Raw genomic sequence first — 24,575 nt, 5'->3', positions numbered from 1 at the left:
TGTGGCGATACAGGCGTGGATTGTTGTTTGGCTAAGCAGTGTCAACGGATCAGAAGATGTTGCCCTTGGAAATTTGGTTAAGAACCTCTCAACTTAGATGGGTTTCACATGTTTAACGTTTGGACGCATGGGTGTGTGTGTAGGTTAGGGCTAATTTCTCTAAGGATCATCTTAGATGGTTCCAACCGAGTATATTCACTCAGAGCTAGGTAAGTGAATGCCTAAGAGTCAGCGAACAAGTCAGGGTGGTGCTCTTCACTGTGGCATACAATCATCAACTGGTTTTCAGACTAGGGATCACAAGGCCTTGTCCCTTCTGTGGTGAGGTTATGCTTGGGTACAACAACAACAACAACAACTACGCCTTCATCTCAAAATAATTGGGGTCGATGATATGAACCAAAAAAGAAAATCATTATGGGTCTTCCACATGAATCCTTCTCCTCCAATCATTTCTATCCAATGCCATGTCCTTGGGTCACCTCCATCCATGTCTTCCTAAGCCTACCCCGACCTCTTTTAACTAATATATTTTCCCATTTCTCCATCCTTCTAACGGGAGCATCATTAGGCCTTCGCCGAATATGCCATGTCCTTGGTGAGGTTATGCTTGGGTGTGCCTATGAAATTGCAATACACTCCATGGCATGAAAGGCTAAGGCATCTTTATGCTTGCTAGCCGATATGAGACGGCTATACACATAAGTGACATGAACCAGACAGAATATACATTTAGAGGTGTGTTTGATCAGCTTCTGCTAAGCAATTGTACACGAGGTGGTGCGCAGGGCTAATGAAATGATTCAAAAGTGTTGTGTGGCCTTTGGCTGTTAGGCTGAGTGAGCAGTCTAGCACGTTGCGGGTTGCGAAAAAATTCTATGCCTGTGATGGTCACCCTCTAACATTTTATTTGGATGAGAGGCTGAGGGCAAGAGCACGTCCTCCTTGGTCAGCTGGTCCTTGTGGCGTGCCCTCTAGACCAAAGGGAGTTAGGGATCTTAAATCTCAACCTCTTTAACAAGGCGCTCCCAGCAAAGTGGTCACTGCATATTTGCAAGAAATAGGATAAAATTGCTATCATTTTCTCTTAAAAATACATGAATGGCTGGCCTTGGAACTAGTCAGAAAATACCAAATAGAAAAGAGGCTCGGATGTTTGAAAAGGGTGGGTCATTGCAGGGTCGAGGTAGGTGACCGCGTCTCCACCCTGTTTTGGCAGGACGGTTGGCTGCGTGACGGTAGGCTGTGTGACGCTTTTTCCGATCTCTATGAGTATGGTCTGAAAATCAGCGTATTGAGCTGCGTAGGGACCCTTCACCTAACATAGCACTGCGGTGGCCGGTGTTGATGAGCGTTCTAGCAAGCCACCTTTGCTCGCAGCAGCAGGATGCACTTGTATGTATGTTTATGGGGGACGGGGTCTTCAAAACATCGTCGTTCTACCACGGTTTGTGTGACCCCTCCGTACAGTGGCTTCCAAATAAGGCGCTGCGAGGAGGGTGGGGGGGAAAGGGGGGGCGGGGGTATACTCCCTGGCAGGGACTCTCTCTTCGGTTGGCACATATTACTGGGTAAGGTTAACACGAAAGTTCGTCTCAAGCAACATGTCTTTAATCTGGCCAGCAGGTGCTCTCTTTGCTGCAGGGAGGAAGAGTCGATGTATCACCTTTTTTTGGTGCTGTGCATTCATTGGACGACTGCTGGACCATGCTTGGAAGACCTGGGTTTAGACCTCGTTGCCATGGTATTTCCCAGGGACATGCTGGTTGCAATGCATCTTAACAAGCCGGGTAAACGCTTGGAGGGTGTGGATCCTCTCTGCTCGGAAGCGGATGTGGTGTGAGAGAAACAACCGAATCTTCAGGGGAGCGCATTCTGATTCGGCTGCCATCTTGCAGTCATTGTGCTCGTCAGTAACGGACAGGGTTAGCAGCAAATGGCCGGCTGAGCACCTGGATTGGATTGACACTCGGTGCACAATCTTCTGATTGATGCCTCACCCTAGAAGGTTTTTTTTTTTCAACAGCTCTGTTCGCTGCTAGATCTCTGTAGCAGAACCCCCCTGGGAGTCCTTTTTCCTATTATGTTTTGCCACATTACTGTTTTTTCTGCGCTGTATGCTTGTACCTTGGTTCCTCTGCCACTCTGTTTTTCCGCCCTCCTAATGATATTTCATCACTCTTAGCTGGTGGATTGTTTCTCTGGTTTAATTCAATTATCTTTCCTAAAAAAAAAAAGAGACAATATTACCAAGAAAATATGACTTCAGCAAAATCTAAAATTGCTGTTAAAATCAAAATCTGATCTCACGTCCCAATCTTGCTGCATGAACAAGGGCATTTTTTGTCAGGCCCGACCTTTGACTATTGAACCACTAGTTAGTTTAGTTAGTTCTAGAATTTAGCTCTGCTTGCATGTGTGGAATCTCTCGCTCTCTCTAGAGTGGGTTAGCCACTTAGAACAAAAGGTTTCTTGATGGAGTGAGTGTCAATTTGACCTGATTTTTCAAAAAAATCTTACAAATTTCAATATTCTTTGGATGTCTAAAATCACAAATATTCAACATTGCTAAGACCCTTTTACCCTTCACAATTAAGAATTTAGGCTTTTTATTGATAAAATTGTATCACTTGTTGGCTATGTCCAACACCCACTTAAATATAGAATCACATGTTTTTTTATGTGAATTTAGACCTCACGAACTCACATAAATTTATTTGCAAAATAATTTTGATGAAACTGAAACTACCAAAATTGCAAATATCATATTTTTTGGCATATATGTTAATATTTCGCAAAAATATACTTGTGAAACACCTCTCGCAAATATCCTATTATTTTGCATATACTTTCCGAAATCACATAAATTTATTTGTGAAACACTTACCACTATTTCACAAATAACTAATTTTTTCGCATATATTGAACGCGCTTGCATAAAGTTATTTGTGAATATCTAAATATCACAAATATCATACTTAAATATTTACAAAATTATAATAAATATGTGATATTTTTTAATTTTTATGAATTTCTTGAATCATATATAAACTCGTTATGGTCTTCAACATGATTATTTTCACATAATCTAGGTTTTTTTTTTGTCTTTTGTCCCAGTCAGTGTTCTCCAACCTGCTTTCCTTCCGACAACTATTTTCGTCAAAAAAAAATTGGCAACTATTTTTGAAATTTATTTTCGTCAACTATTCATCAGAGGCATTTCATCACAGTTGAACCATCGGCAATGTGTTTTTTTGGTAAGCAAGTGTTCCCTTTTGTTTAAGGGTTGAATCAAACACTGTTTCATTTTGTTTAATAGTTGAATCAAATATTGTTTCATTTTGTTTAAAGTGAATGAAACAATGTTCATTTTTTTTTCTTGAAATGAAATGCTTTTTTATTATTTCGGTAAGCACAATGTTCTATTTTTTTAGATGCTTTTTGAAACACAAATATGCTGATTGTTTTTTACAATGTTTGTTCAATATTCCCATATTGGTATTGTAGAAAAATTTAAATTTGTTTATTAATACAATATGGCCAATAAGAAGAAAGGGACCAAAAACATTATCTGAAATTTCTCAACACAACAACAAAAGCTAACAAAAAACTATGAACTAGGTTATCCTGGTAATTTTGAAGCACGATTTGGTGTGCATAAGTGGGTGAAGAGGGAGTCACATCCATTACAAAAAATGAATTATTGATTCCAAAAAGCCAACATGCACTAGTTCTATTGGAACCAAGCACACTAATAGTTTTTAACACTAACAAAGAAAGTGGAGTTGTTCGATCAAATGCATTTTCGCAAATTCTTGGAGATCACACCATGGAACATTAGTCACTCCCTCTTAGAGACTGTTGTGCAATTTTGGAATCCAACAACCAAGACATTCTAGTTCGTAGATCTTGAGATGGCCATCATGTTGGAGGACATGACACAAAAAGTTGGACTAAAGTGTCATGGGGAGCCAATTAGTGGACAACAGTGAAGAAATTTCAAGTACTTGTGTGATATTTATTTGCAAGCAGATGATAATGCGTTCAAAGCCAATAAGAGCAATTATGACCCCAGTAAAGAAAGAAGGATAAAGGTAAAATTAACGTGTGTTAGAGGAAAGGGCGATAGTAGGGTGGACAAGACGGTGAGAGCATTCTTGATATACTTCTTTGGCTTATACTTATTCATCGATACTGGTGGAAAGTCGGTCTATGCATCGTAGATCGAACAATTGAAAGACCTGGATCACATCGATGAATATGCATGGACAGCAACCATACTTGCATACTTGTATGCAAAGTTTGAGTAGCACGAGGAGCGAAAGAGAAAACCTTACAGAGATAGTGGTGCTGTTTGAGGTAGTTATTTCTTCATTGTACCTAAACATTTGATCTATAGTTATTTTTATACTTACATATTGTGTTTCGATACATATTGTATTAATCTTTGTTAATCATTATTATACAGGTTTGGATACGGAAGCACATAACCATTTGAAATGCACCAGATGCTTGATGTTACCCATGAATTTTCACATGCCGCAATATAGAGTCAGTCATACAATAAAGAGGGTCATGATAAAAGATTGGTGGGTCCTTACATGTCATGTGCCAGCAGCGCTGCATCGCTCCCTAGGTTGACTAGGGCAAACGTAAGTTTGTGTCATGCAGTCAAATTATGACCCAAAGATGTCATGCAAATCAGATCTATATGCTTTTAACAAAAGAAACTAAAGCAACAGGGAATAGGGCTAATATAGATTGAAAGAAACGATTGGAAAGGAAAAAAAGGGTGAAAGGAAAATAAGAAGAGAAGATAGACAGAAGAAAAGGATAGATTGAAAGAAGAGGATAACAGTCATAGATTTGAGAGGACTTAGCCCTATCCTGCTGTGATACCATGACAGAAATTGCCTTGATATCCATGCCTTTCAATCTTTGCAATAGAGAAACATGATGGTATATTACAATAATGCCCTTATAATACAAGACACAACATATACACTAATTAAGGGCAAAACAGACCAAACACATACAGATACATATAATACAAAGAACCAAATTTGACGTGATTTGGATTTGGGTTTCACGTGACCCAAATCTGACGTAATTTGGATCTAGGTCTCACGTGACCCAAATTTGACATGATCTGGATCTAGATAGGTTCAGTCACTATCCAATACCCTCCCTAAAGTTGTACATGGTCTTCACCATGGACAACTTGTTTTTAAGATACCAAAATCTTTGTGTTGTCAATCCCTTTGTAAACAAATTAGCTATCTGGTTTTCTGTGCCCATGAATTTGCCTCCAACTCTCCATCTTCAATCTTTTGTCGGATAAACTGCTGATCAATTTCAATATGTTTTGTCTTGTCATGTTGAACCGGATTTAACAATATTTTAGTGGCAGTTTGATTATTAGAAAATAACATGGTCTTTGGCAATCTTTCTCTCAATTCTGATAACAAGAATCCCATCCATGTAAGTTCTAATGTAACAGATGTCATCGCTCTATATTCTACCTCAGTACTAGATCTAGCAACTTCTCTTTGCTTCTTGCTGCTTCAAGATATTAAATTTCTCTCAATATAAACACAGTAACCGGAAATAGATCTCCTTTCCTTCGGATCACAAGCCCAATCTGCATCAGAGAATACCATTAACATCAATATATCTTATTGCCCCCTCTTCTTATATATCAATCTATCCCCAATAGTTTCCTTTAGACATTACAATATTCTCTTTGTATCTTCCATGTGACTCACCTTTGACAGATGCATAAATAATGAGACCCGATTAACAACATATATAATGCCAGGCCTTGTAAAGGTTAGTTATTGAAGCATACCTACCATACTTCTATATTCAACAGGATCACTATAAAGATCTCTAAATTCCCTAATCTTTATTGCACTGAACTTGGTATAGAAATTGGCTTACATTCGTTCATACCTGTTTTGGCCAGTAAATCCATAGTATATTTGTGTTGTGTCAAGACTAAACTATCATCTTGATTCCTGTCCACTTGAACACCTAGAAAATACTTCAGTTTTCTCAAATGCTTCATCTAAAACCTCTTAGCAAGCATACATTTAATTTCTTCAATATGTTGTCCGAAATTTTCTGTTACTATAATATCAACATATATAAGAAGTAATGACAACAACAACAACAACAACAACAACAACAACTACGCCTTCATCCCAAAACAATTGGGGTCGGCGATATGAACCAACAAAGAAAATCATTCTGGGTCTTCCACATGAATCCTTCTCCTCCATTCATTTCTATCCAATGCCATGTCCTCGGTGAGGTTCAAAGCATTCATATCCTTTCCTATCACCTCCATCCATGTCTTCCTAGGCCTACCCCGACCTCTTTTAACTAATATATTTTCCCATTTCTCCATCCTTCTAACTGGAGCATCATTAGGCCTTCGTCGAATATGTCCAAACCACCGTAAACGATTCTCTCTCATCTTATTTTCAATGGGTGCAACGCCTACCTTCTTACGTATCTCCTCGTTCCGAATCTTATCTTTTATTGTATTTCCACACATCCATCTCAGCTACACTCATTTTTTGAATATGATGTATCTTGGCAGCCCAACATTCCGTACCATATAGTAAAGCGGGCCTAATAGTCGTCCTATAAAACTTTCCCTTCAACCGCAATGGCATTTTACGATCGCACAACACTCCAGTTGCACTCTTCCATTTCATCCACCCAACCTTTATCCTATGATTTACATCTCCATCAATTTCTCCATACTTTTGAATGATAGATCCCAAATATTTGAAAGAATCATCCACCGATATTTCTTGCTCACCAAGCTTCACTACACTCCCATCTCTATTTCGTTGCTTACTAAATCGACATGCCATGTATTCTGTCTTACTCTTACTCAACTTAAAACTTCTTGCTTCCAATGTCTGTCTCCATAATTCTAACTTAGCATTAACCCCAGCTCTAGACTCATCAATCAAAACAATATCATCAGCAAACAACATACACCACGACACATTTTCTTGAATTGATCTCGTAAGCTCATCCATCACTATAACAAATAGGAAAGGGCTTAAAGCAGATCCTTGATGTAACCCAACCGTTATAGGAAAATTGGTTGTCACCCCTCCACAAGTGCGGACATTGGTTACTACTCCTTCATACATATCTTTAATTATACTAATATACTTGAGAGAAACACCTTTCTTCATCATTGTCCACCAGAGAACGTCCCTAGGTACTCTATCGTAAGCCTTCTCCAAATCAATAAAAACCATATGCAAATCTTTGTTCCTCTCTCTATTTCTCTCAATAAGTTGTCTAAGAAGATGTATAGCTTCCATAGTAGATCTTCCAGGCATAAAACCAAATTGATTCTCCGATATCATGACAACCTTCCTCAACCTAGACTCAATCACCCTCTCCCAAAGTTTCATAGTATGACTCATGAGTTTTATACCACGATAGTTTGTGCAATCTTGTATATCACCCTTATTCTTATATAGAGGCACCAAAGTACTCTTCCTCCACTCATTAGGCATCTTATTTGTCCGCCAAATCTTGTTAAAAAAATTTGTCAACCATTCTAAACCTTTCTCTCCCAAGCATTTTCAAGCCTCGATAGGTATACCATCTGGGCCAACTGCCCTTCTTGATTTCATTTTCTTCAAAGCCTCTGCAATTTCTTTCTTTTGAATCTTGCGCATGAAGTCACGATTCATCTCAAGAAAAGAAATGGAAAAGTTTCCAAGATCCTGAGCATGACTTTCATTAAATAGCTCAACATATATAAGAAGTAATGACATCATATTATTTTCCTTGAAAATAAACAATAAGTGATCAAGAGAAGACCTTCGAAAACCATATCTCTGAATTTCTAATGAAAGCATTTCAAATCAGGACCTTGGTTCTTGCTTCAGGCCATATATTGCTCTTTTTAGCCTGCAGACATATGCATTTGTGTCATCAACGCTATAACCTTAAAGCTGCTCCATATATACTTCTTTCTTCACATCTCCATGCAAAAAATGTTTTTAACATCAAGTTGATTCAATGGCCAACCATATTCAACTGCAAAGGACAATATAAGCATGATAGTAAATATTTTAACCACATGACTAAATGTTTCATCATAATCCGGTCCATACTCTTAGGTGTATCCCTTTGCAATAAGTCTAGTTTTATATTACTTTATTGACCCATCTAAATTGTAGTTTATCTTATACACCCACTTTAACCCTATGACATTCTTGTCTTTAGGTCTTGGTACATTCATGCAAAGCCTTCATTTCTTCATTCATAGCTTTCACCCATATTTTATCTTTGACTGCTTGGGCATATAATTTTGGCAACCCGGCGAGTCGACTCGAGAATCGCCCGAGTTGACTCAGATAAGTCACTGATTCAGCTTACTGATCCTAATGCTAATTATAAACTTTTTATCATGCATTTTATGTTTTTAATGCACAATTCTTATATAAAGGCACTTATGAAGAATCTAACAGTGTTCAATGAAAAATGTTAATGATCATGTACAGTTATATGTTTCTGTAACTTAACTGCTGACATATTACAGCTTGAAGTTTAGTTATTTTCATGTCTTATTCATGTGTTTACACAATAAAACATAGAGTCACTGAGTCAACCCATTAACTCCTGAGTCAAGGGCCGGGTGATTTGAACCTGAGTTAAGAGTTTGCCAACTATGGTATGTACACATGCATGTATAGTGTATATATGTATGGTTTCGTTAAAAATGTATATATACATAGTATAAATTGTAATGAAATAAGAACAAAAACAAATGAGAACCTCTTATGGGCTTACAAGAACATAATCAACACAAAAAGAACTACTTATGGATCGATGCACATCACCCACACAATGCTCAAGAGAGTACAAAATAAATGCTTTTATATTATAAAATGCTTGAGAAAGCATAAGAAGATACAAGGAGAGAACCCCTATTTATAACAAGAGGGGGGCGGGGCAGCCGAACTAGCTGTTAGGCTAGCCCCCCCCCCCCCCCCCCCCCCACACACACACACACACAAACGGTCACATTTGGGACCATTGGGGGCAGCTCCAACAGCTAGTTAGAGTTGTCCCATCATCTTCTAATTCCAAGACTCAAAATAAAATACAAACAAATAAAAAATAAAAAGGACAAAGTCCGCCCTTAATGAACTGACCACTATTACAATATGTATCTCGAGGCTCGGGATCCAGATTTACCAAACCCCACAATTTTGATCCACTGCCAGGTATAAATATAAGCTATGAAAAGTATACGAAATTATTTAGGCTACTTAAATATAAGGTGAAATATGCCACCCAACTTATCCTATTAATTTTAATTATTGAATGCAGTATAGACAAAATATTTAATTAAACTTGATATATAAACCATAGTCACATATATTGGTGATATTTTGAAAATATCAAGATATTATAGAAATATGATGGAAAAACAATATTAAAAGCAAAATATCACGATATTTTCAATTAGTTTTACTCTTTTTTTTTACATTTGAAATATGTTTTTCTTCTTTGTTTTACATATTTTACTTATTTCTTTATTATTTATACAGTTTTTTGTCTAAACATGAAATTTTTTACTTATTTTTGTTATTATTTTATTTTTTAAGTCCCCATATTTTCCCAGGATTTATCACCAAACCCATAATATTGCGAGAAATATCCTCTCGTAGGTGTACCCGATACCCATATTTGTGACTATGATATAAACTCATAATAGACATTTATTTCCTATATGGAAGAGAAGAAGAGAAGAAATATATAACATAAATGGCAAAGAACAATAAACATCCACTTGAGCCTTTTTCTATAGCTACAGTTGGAAAAACCAAAACGAAATAACACACAAACATAAAAGCAAGAACTGAAGGTGAAGACCACTGAACATTACAAACAAGAGAACAGTAAAAGAGAAAGGTCCCATCAATTTCGTACCTAGTATAATATATTAGAGATAAATTGGGCCGTTGATCCTTTTCCCTTGGTACCAGCAATGTGGACAGCCTAAACGCACAACGAATCAAATGAGTGAGTTTAAGGAGGGGAGAGAAATTCAGCAAATTCATGTCAACTATTGTAACAAACATAAATAGAAATTTCAAGCAATTGCACATAAAGATTCAAGCAGCCTAGCATGCAATATGGTGAAAATTGGTCTTAAAAAATATCAAACAATTTCTCGAGAAAGAAATAATCTCAGCGACAACAATGAGCCAATGTATTTCCATCAATGAAGAGAAGAACATAAGACACAATCGTTGTGGGTGAGTGAAAAAATCAGCCTTTGGATGTAATCGAAAAAAGCTTTCTTTTGGAAGCACTAGACATAGTGGTGCTCTGATCTCGAGTGGCACCTTAAACTCGAGATGAGGGTTGCCAAGGGAGCGGAGCAACCGCTTCATCCTGCCCAAATCGAAGCCTTCGTCGGAATCGGTGCAGGCTCCTTTGGGGACGCCCAATTTCTCGTAGTCTTTGAGAGAGTCCAGGTAATCAACGATTCCTTAAGCTGGGGATCCTCCGAATTGGCGGAAAACCATCTTCTTTTGGGTATCCAATCGCGATGAAGTGTCGTTGAGGAGAGAAGGGTGTTGATTCTTGAGGTTCGAGGAGGGATTAATCGGTTGAAGATTAGGAACGAACCTCTGGAACTCCACCGCATATATATATATATATATATATATAGATAGAGAGAGAGAGATGCCAAGGGTTTTCATTCACATGAACAAATTTTCCGCCGTTAACTTGTTGAGAGATTTGTTTGGCGTGTTCATCGTGACAATATCTGCAAATATATATAAACACTGTACAAGATAAAGATTAATTACTTGTTTAGCCAGAGGGCTTGTTAATAAAGAACGTAAATATCGTGACATAATATCCCTCGAAGAAATTTTTGAGACACATCAACACTAAATTAGGACCTTTTGTAGATTCTGGTCCAACTGTGTCTTGTCTTGGTAAGAATCAACTACCAACAGTGTCTTGTCTTTTTCATTTTTTGAGAAAATTTCGAAATAGCATATTTTTCCCATAATTCAAAATGCACCTCCTAAAAAATGTTCGAAAGTCACCAAAATTTTGATTATGAGAATAAAAACAACAATATTTTGAACTTAACCGCAATTATTACCAACCTATCTTGGGGATATTACAAAGATATTGCTTTTTATCATCCATCAATAATATAATACATATTTGAGATTGTTACAAATTTAAATGCCAAAATCATCCATGGGTTCTTCTAATTAAACATAACGAAGTCTACGCGCGATTTTACAAATTTTCGTAGCACAGGTGTACTTTTGAATTATGCTGATAGCTTTGGGGACAATTTGAAAATTACCTTTTTCTTTCACCATTCAAGTTCATCCGTTCATATTAGTTCATGAGACACATTTTCATCAAAAAAATTAAGCAGCATGATAACATGACACGCTTTTCAAGTTACCTTTTTCGCTTCAGTAAGTCTTGTTGCTGAGACCAAGTTTAATCAGTTCTCATGAAAAATTAGACAATGAACACTGCATTTTCATAAGGTATGATGACTGCTTCATTGATTAAGAAATGGAAAGGAAAAGAGAAAATTGGACTCCTTAGTCGACATTGGTGCAACTGTGCATTTCAAAGTTTTCACTACTACAGGAAATGAAAAAAAACAGCAGAAAACACAATTAAATTGTTTTTTATTAAATAAAAATATGAGATTCATAGACTATAAAATATTAGACACGCCTCTTCTCCTGTAACCTACAACACTCCCAAGCTTCAATCACACAACCGACTAAGTGGGACCACAAGGGAATCACTCACAGGACACACTCCAATCACAAGAAAATGAAAGGACATACACCTAAATGCCCAAAGAATCTAAAAGCCCGCTGAAAAATCCACTCAGATAGTAACATCATCCCGACGGGCTCATGGTCCTCTGGCCAGCCCTTGCAGCATGTACCATTCCCTTCCATGTGACACAGCCTTATTGCTTAAAATAATGCTGGCAAAGACAGGGTTTGATAGTCTTCTAAAACAATCTGCACATGTTGAACCCGCTTTCCTCAAAACAATCCAGCAAGCAAAGCACCAGGGTCTGTCATTGCTGCAGGTGAAGGAGCCTGTTGTGGAACTGGTTCTGGAGGCATTGGTGCTGGTGAAACTGCAGGTATGCTGATCAACTGCTCTTTGATGAACTCCTTCAGCCTGTACCAGTATCATGAAATAACTACCAAGAGGAAAGTCATGCCAAGAAAATGTAGGCACAGTTAGTACATACTCAAATGTTAGTGTTGGATCGCCTGAAGCCACCGTCATTCGCAATTGGGACCTATCAGATGGATCTGTTTCAACTCTTATCTGAAGTACATGATCAAAGCTGTAAGGTGCATACTGATGCAACAAAAAGCTTCCAAAAACAAGAGATGGTTTGCTTCTTACCAAACAAAGCATAGCTCGGGTTGCCTCGGAGAAGAAAGTAGTGCATGCAACCAGGTTGTTTGGATTTGGATCCTGCAAAAGAGAGCTACCATTTTTATCCTGAATCAGAATGATGCAACAATCAATATCACCAAATGGACCAACATACCAATCCAGGAGACACTGCCAGCTGGAAGCTATTGAATAAACTAGCCATTTCGGAAAGCAACAGGGGTTTTACACCTTTAACCTGCACACGCAAAGTTGTAGCATATATCAGCACAAACACTAAACAGTGTTGGCATAATATCATAAGGGTGAACCAACATTGTGAAAAGCAGTAAAAGTGGACTTGGTGATGGCAGTCACCAGGCATGGGTTTCTGCTATCGATCGTTAAACCACCCTTGAACAATACTTCCTGTTTCCCTTCTTTCTTTTTCCTTCTTACATTTTGTACCCAAAAATACCACCACTGTACAAAATTGTTTAGTTTATTTTCTCTTCCTCCTAGTCATCCTTTCCTCCTTTCTTCCTTCTTATTTCCTATGTAACACAAGTATTGGGTACTTCAAACTATCTAGTGACCCATGTCCATGCTGATACTTTGTGCTGGTGCTGGGTGCTGCCCAATATACACCTACTATATAATATGTAGGGTACACTATATGTTTCTACCAGTGTCACTGATGTCAGCGATATTTTGAAAATATCATGATAATATCAATAAAAACAGGTAAGCTGACAATATCAGCAAAATATCATGATAAGATATGAAAATATCATGATTTTTTATCATGATATTTTTGTGATATGTTTGAAAGAAAAAAATCCTTATTTTATATATTTTCAGCCAATTTTTGTAGCTTTTGTTTCTTTTGTATTTTAAATACTTACCAAACTTATTTCCTTATATTTTTGCAAGAAAAATTGATACAAAACATATTATTTTCTTGTCTTTCTTATTATTTTTTATATTTTTTAATTTCTAAAAATCTCGAGATTTTCCAAAAAAAAAAAACAGTTTTTGAACATCTCTATGAGAAAAAACCAACCGAGAAATGACCTTGAACAATGTAGGTGGTATGGTTTCTACAAATGTTATACTTCCTAAATCTGTCATATATTTTAAGTGCAGCATTTATTATGCACAGGTGGTGCAACAGATAAAACCAGCTGCACCCTTGAAACCTTCTTTTGTAAAATGCTCTTGCATGCTTGTACCATGTACCAGCATCCCTATCCCGGTGTCATAGTTTTTGCATTCTTTTATTTCTTTTCCTCTTCCTTTCTGTTTTATTAACTTGTTCTCTCATTTCCTGTTTTATTAACGTTTTCTCTTCCTTCCTTCCCATTCCTTTGTTGAGTTAGATGAAGCTTTTTCACATCGGAAGTCCTAACCAACCAAAACATGGATTTTAGACTCACATCTCTTTCTCACAGGATACTCTCAGAAAACAACTCAAACATGGTGTGAACTTTGTAAAAATGTCAAAAAATGTTTTTTTCCAATAAAATTGAGGATCATGTTACTTCCACAAACTCTAAACCTATGTCACTTGGGTGCGGGTGCGGGTGCGGGTGGGGGTACGGGTACGGAGGGTACAACATGGCAATTCCGAAAAATGTGGATACGGGGACACAGCTATATATATATCACATAAATACAAAATAAACTGAATATAATCTAAATATATATGCTATATCTAAAATATATACTTTATACTGAAAATATGAAGACATAAACTGAAAATATAATTATAAATAGAATACAAACTTGTATGTACAGAGGGTAAAATGGTGTGTCTGGGTGTTGATGTGTGTCGACACGGGGATAAGCGTGTCGACATGGGTACGGAGGGAAAAATGGAGTGTCCGGGTACCATAGCTCAAAACTGACATCTTTAGAGTTTTTTACCCCCATAAATTTCTCCAATGTTCTAAATCAAAAGAAAGTGCAGAATTTTCCCAGGGTTTTGAAAAAAACATGATTTATTTGGTTTTTAACCAAACTAAATAAAATTTGCTACAAGATTTTAAATTTCTGTTTTAAATTAAAGGGTTTTAACCCCCACCCAAAAAAACAAAATGATTGCATTTATTCATGTTCTTCACGTTGGCAATATCTCAAAATATCATGACATTTTATGTTTGAAATTTGAATCCTTCATTTAATTTAAAGTTAACACCACAATATTTTCAATGTATCAGTATCACCAATATCTGTCACTATAGATCTGGTTACTATGATGATTCGTATTTATATCCATTTAGACCTCAATACCTGCCACTTCTTATATGTATGTTAGTAATCCATCTCATGTCACGCCCAGTTTCTGCCATGGCTACAGGGAAGATTCACCAGGAGATAAGCAAGATGAGCCAGACGTCAGCAGATTGGATTGCAGAGGCTTGGAATGCAAGGAGTTGCTTATTTCTAGGAGTGAGGGATTTCTGTACAACCTAACCACTGGTCCACTAAAGAGAAACTCCCTTATGCAAGGACAAAAAAAGGAACAGCATCCACCATGTATAGGAAGGGCATTCTGAGGAATGTGTAAAATAGTCAATTCTAATAGTACCTTCCTGAGTCAATGAGCAATGCTATAACAGGAAAATTTCTATAACTACAATGTTGTACATTACCATTAAAAGGACAGCTAACATTCCTGAATTGGATCAACCTACTAGATCCCATTCTCTAGCTGGCCAGAAATCAATATACATTAATTGCCTTATACAACCAAGTGTAAAGTGCTAGGATCATGCCCATTTATATGTATATATATAGAGATAGAGAGAGAAGGTGGTAGCTGCTAACCACTTTTCTAGCTAACCGGGATTTTGAAGGGTTTTTACATGTTTTTCCTTAAATCTGACCGTACAGGTGTGTTCTACATGGTCAATTTACTAAGGAACACATGGATCATGCTTTTTTGGATAAAAACATGATTTTTTAATCCTTGAATATTTATGAAAATATTAGACCATCGATTTTTAAACTTATAAAAACCTACCTATGTATCAGAAATGGATGATCCAAGAGTTGATTCCTATAAAATCAAGCATGTGAAACACATTTGTATAGTCAGATTTAAGAAAAACATGGGAAATACCCTCAAAAGTCTGGTTAGCTGGCAGTTAGCCAGAAAAGTGGTTAGCAGCTACCACCTTTATATATATATATGATTACTGATACCTGGCATTTATATGCATCCTCTATATTATATTATATAAATCACATATTATATATGTTAATATATATGTAGAATGTAGATTCAAATAGCACTCCCATTCTATCTCTTCGCTCCACCCATCCATTCGTATTTTGATGAATCCGAAATAATCCAACGTTAATAACTTAATTGTAATTGCTCTAATTCATAGGTTTCTCTTTAATTAAGTTAATAACTTTCATTTAAGTATTTAAGTTAATAACTTTCATAATTATAATCAGAAATCTCCCTTTGAGTCAAGTTCCCATGTCTCATATTTCAAAAAAAATTCCACGTATTCATACCCATATCTATGCAAGACAGCGTATATGCATCTATGTGTGATAGAGTCTAGATATTTAACTACTGTTGATATCACAATTTGTGAGATCAGAAAATTAAGGCCATAATTCAGAGACACCCAAATTATAAGTTGAAACTTGATCTACAGTTACTTTCTTCTATTAGAACAGAAATATGGACAGGAAAAATCTTTACCACTTCCTGAAGCTTCAGTGGTGGTCCTGAAAAAGACCTCCATTGAGGGAAAAACTCTTCTGCAGACATTGATATGGGCTGCAAAAATTTGTTCAAAACAGCAGGAAGGCGTAGCTTCACATTGACCTGAATTTAGTCACAGAATAACAAGATCAATCAAACAAATCTGCTAATAGTTAAGAAGCACAATGACCAGAGGTATTTTTTTAGTACCACAGAGGCAGCAAACTTATAAGAGAAATCAAGAACAGCTACATCTCTGCTTGCACGAAGATTTACAACTTCAAGTGGGCATTGCACCTGCCACAGAGACAATAAACCAGTCATACACACACAGAGTCATGAATTTGTGCATATATCTTACCTGTGATCTCGGTGGAACCATTTCAGGTACGACTGAGAGTTCCAGCTTCAGATGGGATGGTGGCAATATAAGAGCATGAACTGAATTAAGAGGAGAAGTATTCTTGTTTCCCAAGAAAAGCACAAGGCGTCCGTGATGAGAACGCCACTCTGCTTTTATGCCAATCTATGACAAGAAATAAAGATTAGCATGTCCACAATCAACAGCATCAATTAAACCAATATGGCTTTCACATGAATACTAGATGATAATGAGCTTATCCAAAGTGTTCAGTGGAATACCTGAATGTAGGGATCCTCATATAACACACCACTATCTTTTAGGCATAAAGCATGAAATCTTTCCGAAATATTTCCAATTGGCTGCTCACAAAATTTTGATGGCATCAGTTAGAAATCAAAAGTACTGTTACAAATCATCTGAAGCATCCAAAAGCTGGAGAGTTTACTGCTAGCAACAACTATAAAGCTGATCCAGAGCTCAGCAGTTAAGACAACCACTAATACCAAAATCACTTAATTATTTTATCATAAATAAATGGATCTTCAGCTCTCAAATCTCAAAATAAGACAAACCAATATATGCAAATAGGTTTCTCAAACTCTGAAATTCACAAGTTTTATCTGCTATATGCTAAGAAATAAGGTTCTTAACCAAATTTCAAAAAGGAAAAATTCACATAAATGTACTTAAACAGCTTTCCGGGCTAAAAGCCTCTTTATTTGTATTCTGGTACAGGTTCAGCATAATCATGGCAGCTACCAGAAAAAGTTAAAAGAACCCCTTATTATTATATATTTAAGATCAGCATATTTGTATTTTAAAGAGAGACCCACAAAGTATCTAACTATGACGATGTTTGAATTCATTTTGCACGAGAAGTGTCTTTTACTAGAAGACATCAATACCACTTAGATGTGTGATAAATATATAGCTTTATGGTCTTAATTTTATCAAGACCATCATTACAAATCTTGTTCTCAGGATCTTCTTGCCAAGAGAAAATCCTGCAATAAATAAAAAATACTTCTGACAAAATATTGAAAAAATCTCAGTTAAATATTAAAATATAAAAAATAAAAAAATTATTAAAATAATAAAACTATGATAAAAATTAAAATAATGACATTTGGGAAACAGATACAACAATGGATTTTGTAATGAAACACGAATAAAAAAGATAATGTCACTAAGTGACTAAGAGATTCATATCCTTTAGCAACTAACTCAGCTTTGTATCTTTCGAATGTCCCATCGCTTTTGGTTTTGACCTTATACACCCATCTACATCAAATAGCTTTTTTTCCTAATGGTTGACTTACAATGGTCCAAGTGTTAGCTTTGTTGAGTGCTTCTAGTTCAAGTCTCATAGCATCAACCCAATGTGGATGTTGCTTAGCCTCTTTAAAATTGGAAGGCTCATGATATGAATGTATCATCATTAGACAAGTTCTATAATTTGAAGAAAAGGAATCATACGACACAAATTTTTTAGGTCTACTATTCCTAGAAGACCGTCTAGGTTGGGTTTTTTCAACTTGATCTTCTAAAGAGATTTTGAGACTATATATCGAAAGCACTTTGATGTTCATTGCCCTCACGCTGAGTATACACTTGCATATTATTAGGATTCTCATTGCGAGAATCAACATTTCGATGTGACAAATCATCATTTTGACAAGAATTGTCATCACAAATATAATCACAAATTAAATCAGTTTTAGACTTATTTCTAGGTAATAAGTCAAATAGGAAAGAATAATCAATTTCTTCTTTAGATTTTTGAATTTCAAAACCATTTTGTCCTTCAAGAAAGGTCACATTTCTTGAAACATAAAGTTTGTTATTTTGAGTATCATAACATCTATAACTTTTTTTATTTTCAACATATCCAATAAAAGCACATTCAAGAGCTTTTGGTGAAAGTTTATTTGTCCTTTAAAAAGAACAAAGCACTTATAACCAAACACTCTCAATCTTTTAAAATTCGGAGAAATTTTGAACAATTTTTCAAAGGGAGAAACATTTTTTAAGGAAGAGGAAGGCATTTGATCTATGAGATAAGTTGCGATAAGAGTGGATTCAGCCCAAAAGTTCTTTAGAACACTTTTAGAAACAAGAAGAGTCCTTATTGTTTCTATGAGATGCTTATATTTTCTTTCGGTGAAACCATTTTGTTGGAGAGTTTTTTAACAAGATCTTTGATGTATAATGTCATTTAATTTAAGATAGTTTTGAAATTATTTTGACATGTATTCTCCTCCGGAATCGGATCTAAAAATAACTATATTGTGTCGAAATTGATTTTGAATAAGAACATGAAATTCTTTAAATATGGAAAAGACATTGGATTTGTTTTTGATAAAGTAAACCCACGTGTATCTAGTAAAATCATCAATAAAGACAACATAATATGAATATCCTCGTTTAGACATAACAGGTGCTGGTCCCCATACATCTAAATGCACTAGTTCAAATGGTCTTTTGGAAATAAAATTGTCATGTAGATACGGAAGAGAATGCATTTTTCCAAGGATACAATCATTGCAAGTAAATGTCTTTTCATTACAAAATTTTTCCAAAAAAGGAAAAAGATACAACTTGAAAATACTAGAGTGGCCAAGCCTTTTGTGCCAAGTCTCAAGATCTTTAGATTGAACGTGATTACAAAAAGATTTGGATGGCAAAGACAAAAAATCCATTTAATATAGGTCTCTTCTTCTATGGCCTTACCCAATCCGCTTCTCGGACCGAAAATCCTGCAGATAGCAATTGGTTGATGAAAAAGAGACACTATATCCAAAATCGATAATTTGAGAGACGGAAAAAAGATTTAAATTAAGTTTTGGAATGATTCTAATTTTTGGAACATGAAATTCTTTGTTTTAACCAAAAACCTTTTCAAGACTTTTCATCCCTTCAACATCTAATAATGTTTCATCGGTCCTGAAAACAAAAGATTTAAAAGAATTAAGACTTGGTTTTGATAAAAGAGATGCATTTGAAGTCATGTGAAAAGAGGCACCTGAATAAAAAATCCAAGAAGATATACCGAGAGTTGATAAGATCGCGACACCGGAGGTGGAAGGTGTGGAAGAATTGATCCTCATGAATTGTTGGAGAGTTTCGGTAAGTTGCACAATGGAGTCCTTTATGTCTCCATCTGTCTTTGAATCTTCACTTAAATTGCTTGGACACTCTCCAACGAAAGCCACATTTCTTTTGAGCTTAGGACAATTCGGTCGAAGATGACCCGGTTCATTACAATGGTGAAAAATATTTTTTCTTCTACCACCATTGTTATTTTTTAAAAAACAAAGAAGTTTATATGTCCTCATATTATTTCCCGGTCTAGATACCATAGGGACCTCATCAATATCTTTCTTAAAGGCCAAGCGAGTTTCTTCTTGGCATAAATCGGCTAAGATTTCACTAAGAGGGGTAGAAGCCCTATGGAGAAGGGACCTTCTTAGTTGTTTAAATTCGGGATGAAACCCATGGATAAATTGAAAAACCCTCTCTCTCTCTCTCCATTTGTTCTTGCCTCATGGCAATAACACTTCCTTTTCATTGTGGTTCAAGAAGAGCAAGTTCATCCCATCATGGAGATAGAGTACTATAATAGTCCCTAATGCTCATATCCTCTTGCTTGGTTCCTCTTATTTTTTCTTGCAAAAAGAAATGCCTAGCAAAGTCCTTTTTAGTGTACATATCTTTCATGAAGAACCAAGCTTCGTTTGCTTTCTTGAATTTGGCAAGATTAACGCAAATTTTGAGCTCCACATTATTCATGAACCATGCCAATATTTTTGCATGCTCACTTTCTCAATCTTTAACTTTAGATTGGTATTCTTTAATAGCTTTGTCTTTCTCTTCTTCATTCAAGGTTTTTTCTTCGTTTCCCTCCTTTTTAGTAAACTTCAATTGTGGTTCCATATACATACTCACAAAGTCTTTTACTTTTGATGTTGTTTTCCATAACGGCCGCCCACATTCTATAGTTGGTTCCATTCAATTTGAATCAAAGATGGATCTTTGTATCCTTGTCGGCCATCATGAAGGGAATTGAAGACGAACAAGTGAATGATATTTAAAACTAATGTCTTATGTTTTTTATGTATATCTTAGGTAGTTCACGATGAATACTTACAAACTAAAAAAGAAACGTGTCAATAGAAAGTCGTTCAAACCCCCATCCCCAACCCCAAAAAAGGAAGCAATTGTGTTGCCCATGGTACTTGTAAATGTCCCGAGTCATGTTTATGTGTTTACATTCAATATCAAGTCTGACATGTATGTGTTTATATTCAATTTTAATTGTTGATGAAAACAAGTTGGTGAGAAAAGTCAAGATAAGCTAAAAGAGTATAAATTTTATGAAGATACCTTGATGGCGAGTGACGTAAGTATTAGGTTTGCATGTTTGTTTGTTCTTTTGTTATGTTTATATGTATACTCAAATGAATCCAATATGAATATACCATATATGTAGCATTTAGCAAGATTCATAGAAAGACTCGAAAAAACTCACAACCGAGACATTAGAAAAGAAAAGACTACCTCAATAAGGATTTCTCAACTGAGGCTCTGATATCATGTAATGAAATACGAATAAAAAGGATAATGTCACTAAGTGACTAAGAGATGCACAATCATACAAGCAATAGGCCACTAATGGGCAAAACTACAATAAGCCACAAAGTGGCAATTGATTAACACACACAATATGAGAGAGAGAGAGAGAGAGTTAAAAAATATGTAAACTCTTACGGAGAAAAGCTTAAATAAGCTTACAATGTAGTGGGGCAAAGGAACCAAAGAGGGGCTCCACATAGAGTCGTTGGACTCTGGTGGATCCCTTTTTCAATATAAAAAAAGAAAAGGAAAAATAAAAAATAAGAAAATAAAAAGAAATAAAAAGGAGGAAGCATATCCCTATTGGATATGTGTATATACATGTGAAAAGACTATTTTACCCCTAGTGGGTATTACAAAATATATATATATATAGAGAGAGAGAGACATATACATATATATATATATGTATATATGTCTCTCTCTCTATATATATAGATATATATATATATATTAATATATATATATATATATAAGCAATATATTTTAACAGATTTCTTGTGATTTCATCAGGAAGTTCACAGTTCAATATCTGGGAATATTTGTTACTAGGATCCGTACATTGGATAAGAAGGTTATGAAAGAGCTGCAAAATAGTGAACAATATATTTTCACCTGAGTTCTGGAAAAGACTTATGGTGGAAACTAATGATGATGAATCAACAAAACTATACCTGAACAGTACTTGATTGTTCATCAAGAGTTGCAAGAGCCAGTTCATCCATGGTGCTTGAAGTTTCCAATCCCAAGATTAGATTTTGATCAGCAGCAACAGAAGCATCAGGAGGACCTTCAATGGCAAGCGGGCCCAAAAGATCACCAAGGAGATCTGGTGAAGGAGTTGCTGGTTGAGGATCTAATTTGCTTGCAGTTCCATTCGCCTGTGTCATCCCTTGTACTGCCAAAGTGGTATCCTGTGATTTTTCCGTGATCATATTCAGATGCAAGTGTGGGACATTTACTTTTCACATCAGAGTTGCAATAATATGAAAAGTTGAGTAATTTAAGAAAAAAAAAGGACCACCAAACAGCCCCCACCGAATTATGGTTTATAGGAATCTTCACAGGTCCATAAGATGCAGATCCATTGGCAGGACGTTGATCAGTTACAACCAATGCATTTGAGGTCTGCGGCTGACTACGTAATTTGATAGCACTTTGTTCAGCAGTATCAGCTTCAGTGTCTTCTGCTTTTTTAAGCAAGGCAGACTGATTTTTATGGTAGTATAGTTAGCTCTCTAGTAATAAAAAACCACCTAGCAGGAGGTTGGTCATTTTCCAGGTATAATATAATTTAAAGAATATTACAACCTGGCGTTCAGGAAACTTGGGCATTTCAGCCAGTATGTCCATTAAGGCTGCACCTTTACGACAGAGAGAAAAATATTCAACAGCTCTTTGTTGTATCTCTACATCAACATAACTCTCATATCTGAAATATAACAGTTATCATCATATCTCATAATTGTGAAGATGTCCATGATAACTAAGAGCATAATTAAGTAAAGCACCTGCAACAACCTAAAACTGATATGCACTACATTTTGCAGAGAAGGGTAGCTCTTACTTGTTGAATATAGCCCAAATTTGATTCTGCAATTCTTGATCAGGAGGTTGTGTATGCATTAGTATCTTAGCATAAGTGGAAAGAAGTATTGCAACAGTTGGTCCCCTGTAGAGTGAAAAAACAAGGGGGGTATCATGAGGGGGATAAAAAGAAAGTAAAACATCTTGCAAAATGTACAAAACTAATTCAAATATAAGATATCTTACGATACAGTGGGAAGCTTTTCATTTATCAGGCAGAATATCTCCTTAGGACTACAACCAGGTCTTCTAGCTAGAAGGTGGCCATACTCTCCAAGGAGATAAGCACTAACCTGCAAAAATTAGATATTAGTTATGCTCGAAAGCTAAAAGATGGATAGTTTGGAACCTGATAAAACATAAATATGACTACTTTGGATTTTCAGTAATTGGATGGAAATTTTGAGTGTTTATGTCATGCGTCCCACTATGATGTTTGCATAATAACTGGATAATATATCACACAATCAATGATTTTTTTTGCAACCAAGTTCTATAACAAGACATGCAAATCTGACTAAATTAGTCTTTCAGTAATTGAAAGAAACTCTAAGTGGCTACTATAAGCAGGAATCAATATGGTATCAGCAAAATAAAATGGACAAATTATTATGATTTTCCTCATGCAATTTGCAACTGATATCTGTATGATATCTGGCAAATAGTTCCAAGAGGTTCGGCCAAAGAAGGAAAGCTGAAGATAATTTTTCAATAGATCATACTACAAATTATGCAGTAGGAACATGTAAGCACTATATATTTTCAGAAAAGTAATCAGGGAATAAGATCACCCAAAAAATTTGAAGGTACAAAAAATGATTTATTATAAAAAGTTGAGGTGACGAGCCATCATCAAACAGCATAGTACAAATCAGCTATATGTCAAAGCAGCAGACATTTGATGAGACAACCAATGAACAGCCAGAATTCAGCCATGACACACAGGAATGAATTTCAGTTTGGATTTGTCTATGTAAAATATGAGGTATAAGGATTCTTCCCTGAACAGTCTATGGTTCCTCTCTAGCCAGGCCCCAGCAGGAGGTCCCTAATAATATGAACCTTCTGCTACCTCCCTTTGTGAATCTGGCCAAAAGAAGAGAATAACAGCTGGAAACTTTTGCAGTACCAGAAAATTGGTCAGATGACTCCACCTCGTAGCACATAGAGCATCGGATAACAATCTGAAGTCCGTTCAACTTTTGCTTAAGCTGAGTATTAACCTTATCCACTAGTCATCTGAAAGTTTCTCGCTCTTGGCAAGGGGCCCCAGCCCCACAAAATATATTTTGGAAAAGATAAGGAAAAAGGTTAAAAGGCCTTAAAAGATGCAATGGCTTAATCATATGAGGTAAGGCACAAAACCTTGAAGCAGGATCTACAGAAGCATAATTTGTTCAGATTTTATAACAAAGAAAAGACAAAAAAAAATAAGAAAAAGCCATGTGTGCTGTTTGTTTGGATCTGAGCTATGTCACAGGGATTCGGCTAGCAGGGTGCCGCACCCGCGTCGACGCGACTCGACGCGGGAGCGGGTGCGGCACCGGGTGTGGTCAACCCGATCCTGGGTGCGTTGACCGCACCCAGGATCATTTAGGTCCATTTTTTTTTTGGATTTTTTTTTTTTAAATTTTCCCTATGAAATGGGCTGCGGAACTTTTAAAAAAAAAAATTCTGCTGACAGCTGCTGCTGCTCCTACCTTTTCAAAATCCTTCCTTTTCGTAAAGGATTTTCTCTCTCCATAATAAATGATAATGATGGTGGTAGCCTTGCTGATCCTTTTTTTCGTAAAGGATTTTCTCTCTCCATAATAAATGATAATG

The 24,575-nt window shown here is 36.1% G+C and overlaps 1 protein-coding gene across 1 annotated transcript in view; it reads right to left on the bottom strand.

The window, feature by feature from the left end:
• Positions 1 to 11,705: 11,705 nt before the first annotated feature.
• LOC149815364 (AP-2 complex subunit alpha-1-like) overlaps positions 11,706 to 24,575 on the bottom strand; it is a 124,035-nt gene continuing 111,165 nt past the window's right edge. Inside the window, exons 15-27 of the mRNA XM_089989408.1 lie at positions 22,938 to 23,044; positions 22,732 to 22,836; positions 22,476 to 22,596; positions 22,203 to 22,373; positions 21,839 to 22,078; positions 16,811 to 16,891; positions 16,530 to 16,694; positions 16,379 to 16,465; positions 16,166 to 16,291; positions 12,623 to 12,703; positions 12,475 to 12,546; positions 12,314 to 12,393; positions 11,706 to 12,240 (exon numbers count right to left, since the gene is read on the bottom strand). Coding sequence (XP_089845534.1) covers positions 12,099 to 12,240; positions 12,314 to 12,393; positions 12,475 to 12,546; positions 12,623 to 12,703; positions 16,166 to 16,291; positions 16,379 to 16,465; positions 16,530 to 16,694; positions 16,811 to 16,891; positions 21,839 to 22,078; positions 22,203 to 22,373; positions 22,476 to 22,596; positions 22,732 to 22,836; positions 22,938 to 23,044 — 1,578 coding nt within the window. The 3' untranslated portion in view covers positions 11,706 to 12,098. The remainder of the gene's footprint in view (positions 12,241 to 12,313; positions 12,394 to 12,474; positions 12,547 to 12,622; positions 12,704 to 16,165; positions 16,292 to 16,378; positions 16,466 to 16,529; positions 16,695 to 16,810; positions 16,892 to 21,838; positions 22,079 to 22,202; positions 22,374 to 22,475; positions 22,597 to 22,731; positions 22,837 to 22,937; positions 23,045 to 24,575) is intronic.

The sequence above is a fragment of the Nuphar pumila genome, chromosome 15 (assembly GCF_984573655.1).
Source record: "Nuphar pumila chromosome 15, dmNupPumi1.hap1.1, whole genome shotgun sequence".
Lineage (NCBI taxonomy): Eukaryota > Viridiplantae > Streptophyta > Magnoliopsida > Nymphaeales > Nymphaeaceae > Nuphar > Nuphar pumila.
The sequence above is the reverse complement of the archived record's forward strand: the minus strand, read 5'-3'. Positions and strand labels throughout refer to the sequence as shown.